This window comes from Oryzias latipes, chromosome 3 (genome assembly GCF_053564925.1).
Source record: "Oryzias latipes strain Hd-rR chromosome 3, Olatipes_Hd-rR_3.1".
NCBI classification, from domain to species: Eukaryota; Metazoa; Chordata; class Actinopteri; order Beloniformes; family Adrianichthyidae; genus Oryzias; species Oryzias latipes.
In genome coordinates, this window is record NC_136239.1 from 42,519,508 (window position 1) to 42,532,405 (window position 12,898).

A 12,898-nucleotide genomic window follows, 5' to 3' on the forward strand; every position below is an offset into this window, starting at 1 on the left:
TCACCGAATATTTGGTTTACAAAACATAAAATACAATGAAAAACAATAATAATCATGATAACATAAAGGACAAGGAGGTGAAGAGGAAATGAAAAAAGCAAATAAACTTTATTTATAAAGTAGTTCACATTCGTCACATGACGCACATGCAGACAGAACACGCAGCATAAAAACATTACAGGGAAACCCAGAGTCCACTAAACTATGGTCATCAAAATCCCTACAGAACAGAGAAAGTGTTGAGTCACCTGGACTTAGATCTAACAGGTATGGGATCAATGAGAACCTTCTGGGGTCAACTCAGGATCAGCTTGACCTTATGACCTTTAACCCTATCACCCAGGATGAAGACGTGCAGCAGCAGGAGGAGTGAGAGGATGACCATCAGTGAAGTGAGGGACGGCCGTGGATCTTTGTGGTTCGTTCTACCAAACTGTGAGGCTGGACTCCAGCAGGACCTCATTCATCAGCAGGACCCGGAACTGTTGGTCCCATGGAGAAGACTTCTGTGAATTCTGACCTATCATGATTGGATGATCAGTTATTCTAGTAATTGTGGAGGCTGCAGCGCTGAAAAAGCTTCACGTCTTAAAGGACCAAAGGTTCAGCAGCAGAAGGTTTGATGGGAACATTTTTCTGGTGAAGAACATTTGAAAACACTTTGAGTGACAGAGAAATAACGGGATGATGAGAATGGTCACGTGGTAGGAATGACAGACGTTTGTTTGTGTTTTCATCTCATGATCGGTGTCTGCAGTAAAATAACTCTCGGCTCTTTTACCGTAGACCGAAGCTTCTCCGTTTCAGCTGCTTTTCAGTCAAACGGTGGAACTTTAAAGAACGCATAAGGCCTCGCCCGGTTCTGCCCGGTTCCGCCTCCCGGACCGGCGGATGCGGCCCGTTTTCACCGGCAGGGGGCGGTACGCACGGCTGCGGCGCCGCGCTCATGCGGCAGAAGAAGCCCGAACATGGCGGCGCCGTGTACCGACACCCCGTCCTCCGGTCAGAGCTCGCGCGCAGCTCGGGTCGGAACCGGGCTATAGCCGCTGTCATGTGGATGAGCGGCAGGTCCGCGGGGGCCCTCCTGGGGGCTGCGCTCCGGCCGCGCTGCGGACCGTCTCTGCGCCGGTTCTCCTCCGGTGGACCGCCGTGGAGACTCCTGTTCTTCGGTACCGACCAGTTCGCCGTGGAGTCCCTGAGGGCCCTCACCTGCAGCAGGTAGGTTCACAGCGCGGGAGCTGCGGGTCCGCGGGCCGAGCAGCTGTCATCCCGCTGCTGTCCCGCAGGAGCTCCGGAGCGGGGGTGGTGCAGAGCCTAGAGGTGGTGACCCTCCCCGGTGACGTCCCGGTGAGGAGGTTCGCCCGGCAGAACCGCCTGACCCTCCACAGCTGGCCCCCGGAGCTCCCGGAGGGGCGTTTCGATGTGGGCGTGGTCGTTTCCTTCGGCTGTTTGCTGCAGGAGAGCCTCATCAAGCAGTTCCCACAGTGAGCATCTTCATCATCATCATCATCATCATCATCCAGCTTCAGAGGCTCCGCCCACACCAGGCATTCTCTACCTCTGGTTCCTGATCGCCCCCCCAAACAGCGGCTGGGAGGGGGGGTTAGACCCGCTGGTCAGGGACCGGAGGACCCCCCCTGTTCCAGCGGGGGCGGCACGGACTGCCTGCTGTGAGGAGGAACCATCCCGTGTTGCTGATCACGCGTGTGCTTGTGTCCTTTCAGTGGGATTTTGAACGTCCACCCCAGCCTGCTGCCCCGCTGGAGAGGCCCCGCCCCCATCTTCCACACCATCCTGCAGGGCGACGCCGTGACGGGGGTCACCATCATTCAGATGCTCCCCCACAAGTAAACCTCCCTCTGTGTTCCTCACGGCGCCGTCTGTTCAGAACCGCCACACTTGGCTACACCACGACCACTTCCTGTTTAGGACGCCCTGCAGTCCGTGTCGGGACACTTCATTCAAACTTTCACGGATCCGTTCTAGATGGACGTCAGGTCCATCACGGTTCACTTTGGTCCGGTGGAGACGGGCTGCAGGGCGGTTACCAGGGAGACGGCGGTGGGGGTGGGGAGGGGCACTGATTCCTGACATCTACAGTCAGGACCATCAATATTTGGACAGAGACACATTCTGTCTAGTTTAGTTTCTGTGCATTACCACAGTGAATTTGAAATAAAACATCTCAGATGCCATTGAAGTTCAGACTTTCAGCTTTTATTCCATGGGTTGAACAAAAAGATTGAATAAAAATGTGAAAAACTAAAGCATTTTTAAACACAATCCCTTCATTTCATGGGCTCATCAGTAATTGGACAAATGAAATAACTGCAAACCAAATGGTCATTCCTCATATTTGGTGGAGAAGCCTTTGTTGGCAATGACAGCCTGAAGTCTTGAACTCATGGACATCAGCAGATGCTGGTTTTCTCCTTCTGAATGCTCTGCCAGGCCTTTACTGCAGCGGCAAACAGTTGCTGTTTGTTTGTGGGCCTTTCTGTCTGAAGTTTAGTCTTCAACAAGTGAAATGCTGCTCAATGGGGTTCAGATCAGGTGACTGACTTGGACATTCTAGAATATTCCACTTCTTTGCTTTAATAAACTCCTGAGTTGCTTTGGCTGGATGTTTTGGGTCGTTGTCCATCTGGATTATGAAACAGTTTGGCTGCATTCACCTGGATCTGCGCAGACAGGGCTGCATTCACCTGGATCTGCGCAGTCTGTCTCATAACACCCAGAATTCATTGGGCTGCTTCTGTCCTGTGTCACGTCATCAATAAACACTAGTGTCCCAGTGCCACTAGCAGCCATGCACGCCCAGACCATCACACTGCCTCCACCGTGTTTTACTGATGATGTAGTGTGCTTTGGATCAGGAGCTTCTCCACGCCTTCTCCATACTTTTCTCTTGCCATCGTTCTGGTAGAGGTTGATTTTGGTTTCATCTGTCCAAAGAATGTTTTTCCAGGACTTTTTTAGATGCTTTTTAGCAAAGTCCAGTCTAGCCTTCCTATTCTTGAGGCTTCTGAGTGGCTTGCATCCTGCAGTGTTCCCTCTGGATCTACTTTCATGCAGTCTTCTTTTGATGGTAGACTTGGATATTGATCCGCCTACCTCCTGGAGAGTGTTGTTCACTTGGTCGGCTGTTGTGAACGGGTTCCTCTTCACCATGGAAATGATTCTGCCATCATCCACCACTGTTGTCTTCCGTGGACGTCCAGGTCTTTTTGCTGAGTTCACCAGAGCTTTCTTTCTTTCTCAGGATGGACCACACTGTTGATGTTGCCACTCCTCATACTGTAGCAGTTTCAGATGGGTCTGCGGTTCCTGGTCCCGGACCAGACCAGGGTCCACTTGGGTGTATTCAGACTGGACACACTTGGTTCCCCCAAATGTGTCCAGTCTGAATACACCCTGAAACATACATGGAAGCTGGACTTCCTCATTGAAGCCGTCAATAATCACATGAACAGTGGTGCAGCAGGTAGGTGCTGGTTCAAATCCCAACAGGATTGTCTCTGTTTTGGTCAAGTTCTGTTTCCCACAGAAACCCAGATGTAGGACGGGTTCTTTGGAGAGTCTGAAGTGCATGTGTGTGTAGAGATGCGTGTTTGGTCCGCCGGTGGCCCGATCACCTGCTCAGGTGTTTCGGGCTTCGTCTTTACGATCAAAGCTTCAGGCTTTGCCCGGATCGTTGTGGGAAGAACGTCTTCAGCGTAACAACCCAGGACGTCCAGCAGGGGGCAGAGCAGCGTTTCTTCTGCTGCCTCCAAACCTCGGACCCTAAGAGTGGCTCTCCTGTCCACAGGTTTGACGTCGGTCCCATTCTCAACCAGGAGCTCCACCCGGTTCCAGACGGCTGCTCGGCCGATGAGCTGGGAGCTTCTCTGGCCTCCAAAGGAGCTGAGCTGGTGGGTGGAGCATCATCCCTGATGGTGGTCCGGACCTTCCTGACGTGGGTTCTTCTGCTTTCAGCTCCTGGACACTCTGAAGAGTCTCCCTGAGAGAATAGCTGCCAGAAAGGAGCAGGGGCAGACGGGCGTCACCTTTGGTTCGTACGCGTGACCAACAGCTTTCAGGGAGAACACGGACGCCATCCTCAGGTTCTCCATGTCTCCAACAGCTCCCAAGATCTCCGCCGCCATGAGTTGGATGGTTTGGGAGGAGCAGACCTGTGAGCAGATCGCTCGCCTGCACCGAGCCATTGGATCGCGGGTAAGAACGCAGGATCAGGTGGACTCACCTGGACGCCCCGCCCGATGCTGACGACCTCTTGACCCTGTAGGTCCCCCTGAGGACCCTGTGGAGGGGCCGGACCATAAAGCTCTTGGAGTTTGTAGGCAGCCGCCCTTCGTCAGGTGAGATTATTAGAACCGGCTTTAAGGTTCTACCGTCCATCTGCCCCCCCCTGCTAAAATCACGCCATCGTTGTGGGATCTCTGCAAAGGTGGGCAATGAGCTGGGTTAGGGGTGGGGGCAATGAGCGAGGAAGCGCTTTTCCAGCCAGTCAGGAGAACGTCTGATTGTTCTAGAAAAACGTTCCGTAGATCCTGTTGGTCCAGACGGCGGCGCTGATGCTCCTCCGTCAGAACTTCCTCTCACCTGAACCGAACTGAACGTCCTCAGCGACGAGGCGGAGGACTTCAATTCCCAGAGGAAACTGGGTTTGGGACCACGCCCACCCTCTGTTTGGAGGGGGTCCTAGGCCCGTCTGACCTGCTGCTGTGTGAAGCCCGTAACCCTCTTCCTCCCTGACCCACGTCTTCATCTCTTCGTCTCCCAGGTCAGTGGGAGAACGCCGTTCCCGGAAGTTTGCACTTTGAGAAGGAGGCGGGAACCCTGGCGGTCCGCTGTAAGGTGAGCGCCGCCCTTCCTTCTTCCTCTGTGGCGGTGGGGGTGCTGATGGGGCTGGTTCTGCTGCAGGGGGTTCCCCGGTCCTGTCCTCTCGGGTCTATACGCTGTCGTTCAGAACACTGGGGCGGGACAAGCTGGACCTCACGGGCCTCATCCCGACCCGTTTTCTGGTTCTCCTTGACCAGCTCGCTGCTGTTGCAGTCGGCTGTTGGTCGGCGGGCGGCGCCCTCCATGTGGCCGTGCTTGTTCACGTCTCCCCGGGACAGACGTTGTCTTTGTTCTTTTTCCCAGGACGGCTGGGTTCTGTTCAAGGCCGTGGTTCTGAAGAAAAGACTGACGGCTACGGACTTCTACAACGGCTACCTTCATCAGAGCCTGAAGAAGGACACGCCCCTTGAGGCAGGGGAGGGGCGGTTCATCAGCAGGAGCGGTGGAGCGGGAGGAGCTCGGAGGAGGAAGAAGTCCACGCTGTGATGGAGAGACTTTTGGGTTTTGAGAGGCCTTCATGTACAGATCCGATCTAAAGAAGGACCTTTAAGGACCTTGGTTCTGTGTCTTTCTGACTTCTCAGTTTCAGCTTCAGACTGGATCTGCTGGATCCTGGTCCTGGGGATCCAGCTGCAGAGCTGGTTAGGTTCCCATTTCAGGCAGATCCTGCACCAAATGGACAGCGTGTTCCAGATGATTGTGACATTTTCTCTGATTGTGTAAATCCTCCAATGACATCAGTTTCAAGTCACCAACCATTAGAGTTTCAGTGGAATGTTCTAGAACAAAGCTCCTAAAGAGAACAGCATTTCTTTCTACACTAAAAGCTTCAAAGTCTCTGTTCCACATTATTCCATCAGAGTTCCACAACATTTGACAGACTCTAAAGAACTGAAATGCTCATTTGTTGGATTTGCTGCATTCGGAGGTCATTTTTCCTGAAATCTAAAGCTTTTCCATCCAAACCGTCTTCATGGCTCCAGTTCCATGTGAACAGAGGAGCTCCTATGGAGCAGCTTCCTCATTCTGGCAGCCATTGAACCTTTTGGAGTTTCTCTGCAGGAAGTCAGAAATGGACGTGAACTGGGGGGAGGATGGGGGCCCAGCATCAGTCCTTTTCTGCCCATAGCAGCCAGTGATGCAGGGATTCCTGCAGCAGCAGATGCTGCATCGTCATGCATGAAGAGCATTTGGTTCCAGAAAACAGGCTTCTTCTTTCAGCACCACGGAAGAAAGTGGTCAGCCAGAAGCTCCTCCTACTTTTCAGAGGTCATTTTCACACCTCCAGGGACCCTAAAGGGGCCCACCAGCTCTCTCCCCATGATTCTGGCCCACACCATGACTCCACCACCTCCGTGCTGATGTCACAGCCACCCACTACTCCATGTGGAGCATCCAGGGTTCCACGGCGCTCATCCGTCAACAGACTGAGTCAGACACGAGTCTGACTGCCGTTTCTGCTGGTGAGGGTTGTTTGGGGGCCGAATAGAAGGTTTCCGTAGATCTGCAGACCTCTGGAGGATCCTACACCTGGATGTTGGTGGGACTCCAGACAAACCAGCAGCTTCAACTCTGTGCTTTCTGCTTTGTGATGGGATTGCAGCAGCTGCTCTCTTAATCTGATGATGTCTGTCAGAGTTCTTCCTCATTCTGCCTTCATCTGCATCAACCGTGTGTCTCTGGATCAGCCACAGATCTCTTCACAGTACGACCATCACGCTGATCTTTTCCTGTCCAAAGCCTTGAACTATTCCAGGTTTCCAGCAGCACACATCCTTTTCTTTCCATATTACTTGAAAATGTTGTTCTGCGTAATGATGTGGAACGTCCTTCTTCCTTTAATTGAACTCACCTGGTGAACTAATGACCCCAGGTGTCAGAGGCTGATGTCAGACTCCTGTCTGGAGACACAGTATCATCCACCAGTTTCAATGACAAACAAAGAATTTAAATACAATTTAATAGTTTAGATACATTCATACACTGGCTGATAACTACAGTCATCCTCCAAACCTCAACCCTCACTCATTTTCTCTGGTGTTCCTCAAGGTTCTGTCCTCGGCCCCCTCTTCATTCCTACTAGCCCTCTGCAACTATTTCCATTGTTTTGCGGATGACACTCAGCTCTATCTGTCCAGTAAACCCGACTCTTCTCTTCCACCTGCCTCCCTTTGCTCCTGCCTGTCTGACATCAAACCTGGCTCACCTCAAACACGGCAGTGATAAAAGCGAATTACTCCTTGTTGGCTCCAAATCCACCCTTAACAAAGTTTCCAAGGTTTCCCTTTCCATTGATTCCTCTCCAGTTTCTCCCTCCCCTCAGGTAAAGCGTCTGGGTGTCATCAGCACATTATCCTTTCAGTCCCGTCAAATGAACCGTCTCCGCCCCTCCCTCACCGTCCACCCTGCCTCCATTTTAGTTCATAGTCTGGTCACTATTTCAGTGCACTTCTCTCTGGTCTTCCCTAGAAAACTCCTCATAAACTTGGGTTGGTCCGGAGTTCAGCTGCTGCATCCTCATCACAACTCCTTCCTTCCATCACGTCGCTTTCAGGATTCAGTTCAAACTCCTCCTTCTCAGGTGCAACTCTGACCTTTGACCTCTGTAACATCGACTCCTTTTCAATGTTTAAATCCAGACTGAGTTGCTGAATCACAGATTTTCTTTATCTGCCATCTGATTTTATTAAGATGTCCATTTATTGTTTTTAACATTTTGTTTTGAAAGGCGCTTTTAAACAAAGTGCGTCATTCTTCTTCTTCAAGAGCCTCTATGATGACCATGTTTGAAATGGAGATGGGCAGAAGCTCACTTGTTCATCCATGAACACCAAATGCTATTATCGATGTCCTGATCTGCCACGCTGTAGACTCATCAACCATCTGCATGTCATAACTATAAACCTCAGAATCCTCTTTCAGCACAGATGGTGACCAAAGACTCACCTGTTAGAAAATCATTCTAAATGTCTCAACAGGTGTGCCTGTTCAGGCACAAAGTGCAGTTGTTAGACTTGATGGGTACCTAAAAATAGGATCATTTATGTCTTATTTACACTTGAAATTCTTGGACCGTCTCGTGGCTAATGGGCGTTTCCCAAAGAGGGGATGCTAAAACACATCCATGCCAATTTGGTGCTACCACAAAATGCAGGATTATGGCAACAACTGGCTCCAGTAGTTATCGGGGTCAGAGGGGTTGACCTTTGGATGGAGGGAGCACACCTGACACCTGATCTATAATATTAGGGGATTTTAATATTCATGTTGATGACCCCAGTGACTGCCTAGGAAAGGCTTTTGCAGCTTTATTAGATGATGTTGGTTTCACCCAAAGTGTGAATGAACCCACTCACTGTCATAAGCACACCCTGGACCTTGTTCTAACCCATGGGATAGAGATCAGCCAGCTGAGTGTCCTTCCTCTTAACCCCATCATTTCTGATCACTTTATGATTACCTTCCAGTTTACACTGGAACATCCTTCTGCCCCCGGGGAATAAGAAACAACTTAGAAGAACCTTAACTGACCGTTCTGTGTCTGAGTTTAAACACACAGTTCAGCCAGTACTTAGTGATATTCTGAGAAAATACTCTGAGACCAGCTCCCATAGTATCAGTCCTAGTATAAATGACCACTTTGTTAATGATGCCTTACAAGCCCTCAGGAGTACACTCCATGTTGTTGCCCCCTTGAAACCTAAGTTCGTCAGACAAAACCGAGTAGCACCGTGGTTTAACGCTGAAACTCGTTCTCTTAAACAAGAAACCCGTAAGTTGGAAAGAGAATGGCGCCGCTCCGGTTCATCAAGAAGATGTGACAAAGGTGTCAGGTCCAGAACGGTTCTTCTGACCAATAGAATGACTGAGCATCAGCTGTTTATTTCTATGTAGACGTCTGTGGGATTTTGAGGGGTCTTCCTGTGTGGAGTGCCAGGGGGCGGAGTCTCTCAGTCGGTTCTCAGACGCACATGGTTGGGTTCGGTCTTCCTTTTCAGACAGACTCCGGCGGTTCGTTGTTCTCTTGAGGAGCAACAGGAAGGACCATCAGACGGTCTCAGATCCAGACGGAGGGCAGGAACCAGATTAGAGGAACCAGATAGCATTTAGATCAGAAAAACTAAAGCTCAGTGTTGCCACAGGGACAGACCCCCCCACTGCAGGGGCCGGTAACCAGGCTGATGGAGGAACTGGACAGAACCTGACGTGGTTCCGTCTGCTGACTCGGGTCCATTCTTCTGTGAGGTTCTCCTCTGGTGTGTCACAGAGACTTTGGTCAGGTTCTGGTGCGGTTCAGGTCCAAATGGTGATGTTGCCGTCTGCTCAGAGGTGGGGTCTTTCATTGTACCTGACGGCGTTTCACTCATTCAGAGCGTGCAACCCCCACCCCCGAGGCCGGAAGCTGATTGTTGGTTCCTGGTGAGGTTAGTCCAGGGATTAGCGCCTGGTTGGGGGGGGGCGTGACTCCGCCTTTCATTCCCCCTGCCCAGCCGGCCTGATCTCCATCGTTCTGACACCCTGTTTATCTGACGCTGCAGCGGGATCTGCTGGGCCTGCAGAAACCGCCACAAAGGCGCTGGATCATCAGCACTTTGATTGTGGTGGCGCCGCCGTCCCAGCATCCATCCACCTCCACGCCGAGCTCAGTGCCAGCGTGTGGCGCTGCTCGTTGGCGTGCTCTGTGGTCTTTGCTGTCTTCATGTTGAAACGTTTCTTCGTCTCCTCTCTGGATCCATCGGCAAACAGAAACCTGGAATCTGCAGGAAAGTGATCAGTGGACTGAAGGAGGAAGAACGGAGATCGGCATCATGGCCTCCTTCAAACTGGACTTCCTCCCAGAGATGATGGTGGACCACTGCTCCTTGACCTCTGGTCCTGTGTAAGTAACCTGCTGCTTCCTCGTGTCTTTTTAAATCTGCAGCCATCTGGCTGGGGAGTTCTGCTCAGATCTGCAGAACCTCCCATTCCTGGTTACAGAGAATTCCTGGTGTTGGTTGGTTTCTAGAAGGCAGAAAGCTGCTGAAGATGCCATCAAGCTTCAGCTGACGCGGCACACGTCGCTGCATGTCCAGACTCCACGTGTGACAGGCGGAGCAAACAGCACCACCTGCTGGAGGTCACCGCTCACGTGGACGAGGCCGTCTGAGCAATGGAACCGTCCTCCAGGCTCCCAGCCAGGAAGCAGAGGATGGGTTCTGGATGAGGACCGGGCAGCAGAGAGGATCAGCGCTGGGTTCTGACCCGCCATGACCAGAGGCATGGAGACAAAAACCTCCTCAGAAGCAACAGATCAGCTGCTGACGCTGAGGATTCAGGACCGACTCCTGGTGGGGACCGGGGTTCTTCCTGACAGGAGAACCAGAGCCCTGCAGGGTCGGTTCCAGGTGTTCTGATCACCAGGATGACAACCGACCAAAGACCCTGATGTCCTCTGAGCTGGTTCCAGGTCCAGACGTGGTCCCAGCCAGGACCTGTTCCACGCTCCGGTTCCTAACTCTCTAAGGAGGTTCTTCAGAGGCATCCAGTCTGTTCTGGGCCAGATCCATGATCCTGTTCATCCACTGCATTGAAGGTCTGCAGAGGTCCGTTTTTCGGATCATCTCCAGACCATTAACAGGAAGTTCTCCATTTTCCTGGTTCTGTAACAAATCTGGACCTTCAGATGTTCTACGAGGATTTGAAAGGAAACGATGCTCACAGTTCTTCCAGCTTCACTGAGGACGACCTTGGAGATGACCTTTAGGGAAGGAGGGGGGCACCCCTGGTGCAGAAGGGGGTTAGCCCTAGGGAAGGAGGGGGGTAGCCATAGGGCAGGAGGGGGGTAGCCCTGGGGCAGGAGGGGGACAGCCATAGGGAAGGAGGGGGGCACCCCTGGTGCAGAAGGGGGTTAGCCCTAGGGAAGGAGGGGGGTAGCCCTGGCGCAGGAGGGGGGTAGCCCTGGGGCAGGAGGGGGACAGCCATAGGGAAGGAGGGGGGCACCCCTGGTGCAGAAGGGGGTTAGCCCTAGGGAAGGAGGGGGGTAGCCCTGGGGCAGGAGGGGGGCACCCCTGGTGCAGAAGGGGGTTAGCCCTAGGGAAGGAGGGGGGTAGCCCTGGCGCAGGAGGGGGGTAGCCCTGGGGCAGGAGGGGGTTAGCCCTGGGGCAGCCATAGGGAAGGAGGGGGGTAGCCATAGGGCAGGAGGGGGGCATCCCTGGGGTAGGAGGGGGATAGCCCTAGGGAAGGAGGGGGGGATCAGAGCGCCGCTCCTGATCAGCGCTGCTGTTCCTCCAGCTGGTTGAAGGACTCACACACAGACCTTTGTCCTCACAGGGTGAAGAAGATGAACGGCTCTCTGGAGCATCCAGACCAGCCAGATGTGGACGCCATCAAGATGTTTGTGGGGCAGATTCCCCGGTCGTGGTCTGAGGAGCAGCTGCGGGAGCTGTTTGAGCCGTACGGAGCCGTCTATGAGATCAACATCCTGAGGGACCGCAGCCAGAACCCCCCGCAGAGCAAAGGTCGGTCAGACGTCCATGACGGTGGTTCAGGGAAACCTCAGACCACTTTCTGGATGTTTGGGAGGGTTGTCTGAATTTCTGCAGTCCATATCCGTTAATTCCATATTTCTCAACATCAAAGCTCAAACTGAGACTCTTATTTTGAAGGTGTCATCTGCAGAAATGGTTTATTCTTTAAAACATGTTAGGGTTAACGGCCTTCGGAGATGTGCACAATCAGAAATGAACGCACGCAGTGGAAGCCTGAGGACACGAAACAGAGGACGGTTGCTTCCGCGAAGTGCCTTCATTTCTGCTGATGGACACTTCCAAGGCCGTTATCCCGCTTACGCCATGGTCACTCACAAAAGAAATAAGTGTTCAATCAGTTATTAGTTTTTTTTTTATTCTCGATTTTTTTTGGTTTGGATGACTTTTTTCACAAAAAGCAGACTAATTATTATGTGGTGCGGTGCGTTGTCAGGGTTACGTGAATCCTTTCCGCTTAGCCATCGCCGGCCTCGACTGCAGCAGCAAAGGAAAGCGATATCTGTGCTGATGATCAGGATGTGTTGAATAAAGCAGCAGGTCAGAGAGAAAGTTCACCTCTCACCGCTTGTTTATGTCCAGATGATGAAGCTAAAGGTTGTTTTAAAGGTTGTGACTGGAACTTCTTTTTTAGCCGTGCATTGTCATGTTTTACTGCACACCCAGCAGCCAATCAGAATTGAGTATTCACCCATACCATGGTATAAAAAAGAAAGAGAAAGAGGAACTTTTCAGGAGCTTTTAGCTTGTCTGTGTTTGGTGTGTGTGGGGGGGTGATGGGGGGTTAGGTTCGGTCAGTTCGGTCTTATTTTCAGTGATCAGAATCCCGTCTGCTGTACCAGAACCCCAAACAGGATTAAGATGAAACCAAAGTGTCTCATCCTTGTGATAAATAATTGGATGAGCTTCAAAAGCGTCCTCACTGCTTCCTGTCTGTCAATCACACGAGGCCTGTTTGCAGACAAGCTGAGCTCCAAAAGCTGCTGCAGTGGTTGAGATGTTCAGCTCTGGTTTCTGTGACCTCCAGAGTGACTGAACTGATGGGAATGAAAACCGTCCTCCAGGTTCTTCCCTCAGATCTTCAGCGTGTCTCTCTGCTGTTTCTGTCTGCAGACGTTCGTCCGTCATTCAGGTTCAGTCTTCAGCTTTCTTTAGTTAGTTTATCTCCTCTGACGGCAGACATTCCTCAGCTCTTTCTTCTGCAGGGTTTCATTTGAATGTTTTAGTGACTCTGCATCTTCAGCCTTTCGTGTTGGAAGCTAACGTTCTGCTGACCTTCTCATTCCCAGGATGCTGCTTTGTGACCTACTACACTCGTAAATCAGCTTTGGAAGCCCAGAATGCTCTCCACAACATGAAGATCCTGCCTGGGGTAGGTCGCAGCCTTCTTTCCTCCAGCCTTTCAGGTTGCTGTAGCGTCCCCGTCTGACCCGTCTGTCAGCCGGAGACGCCTTGAGCGACTGCAAAGTGACATGGAAGAGGACCAGGACTGGATATGGTGGTCATGCAGGTCTGCACCGAACCCCTTCAGC

The 12,898-nt window shown here is 52.0% G+C and overlaps 1 protein-coding gene across 12 annotated transcripts in view; it reads left to right on the forward strand.

Moving 5' to 3' along the window:
• Positions 1–125: 125 nt before the first annotated feature.
• The window catches only part of celf1 (cugbp, Elav-like family member 1), a 51,208-nt gene continuing 38,435 nt past the window's right edge, over positions 126–12,898 (forward strand). For 4 of the 12 annotated variants that reach the window (XM_078944806.1, XM_078944807.1, XM_078944808.1 and 1 more), the window contains exons 1-6: positions 126–267; positions 344–1,218; positions 1,287–1,484; positions 1,725–1,847; positions 11,152–11,339; positions 12,656–12,738. In XM_078944806.1, the coding sequence (XP_078800932.1) occupies positions 947–1,218; positions 1,287–1,484; positions 1,725–1,847; positions 11,152–11,339; positions 12,656–12,738 (864 nt within the window). In that variant the 5' untranslated portion in view covers positions 126–267; positions 344–946. Of the gene's footprint in view, positions 268–343; positions 1,219–1,286; positions 1,485–1,724; positions 1,848–6,096; positions 6,306–6,414; positions 6,548–7,311; positions 7,424–9,436; positions 9,722–11,151; positions 11,340–12,655; positions 12,739–12,898 lie in introns of those variants that run through there. The other 8 variants (XM_078944810.1, XM_078944811.1, XM_078944812.1 and 5 more) reach the window with 4 other exon arrangements.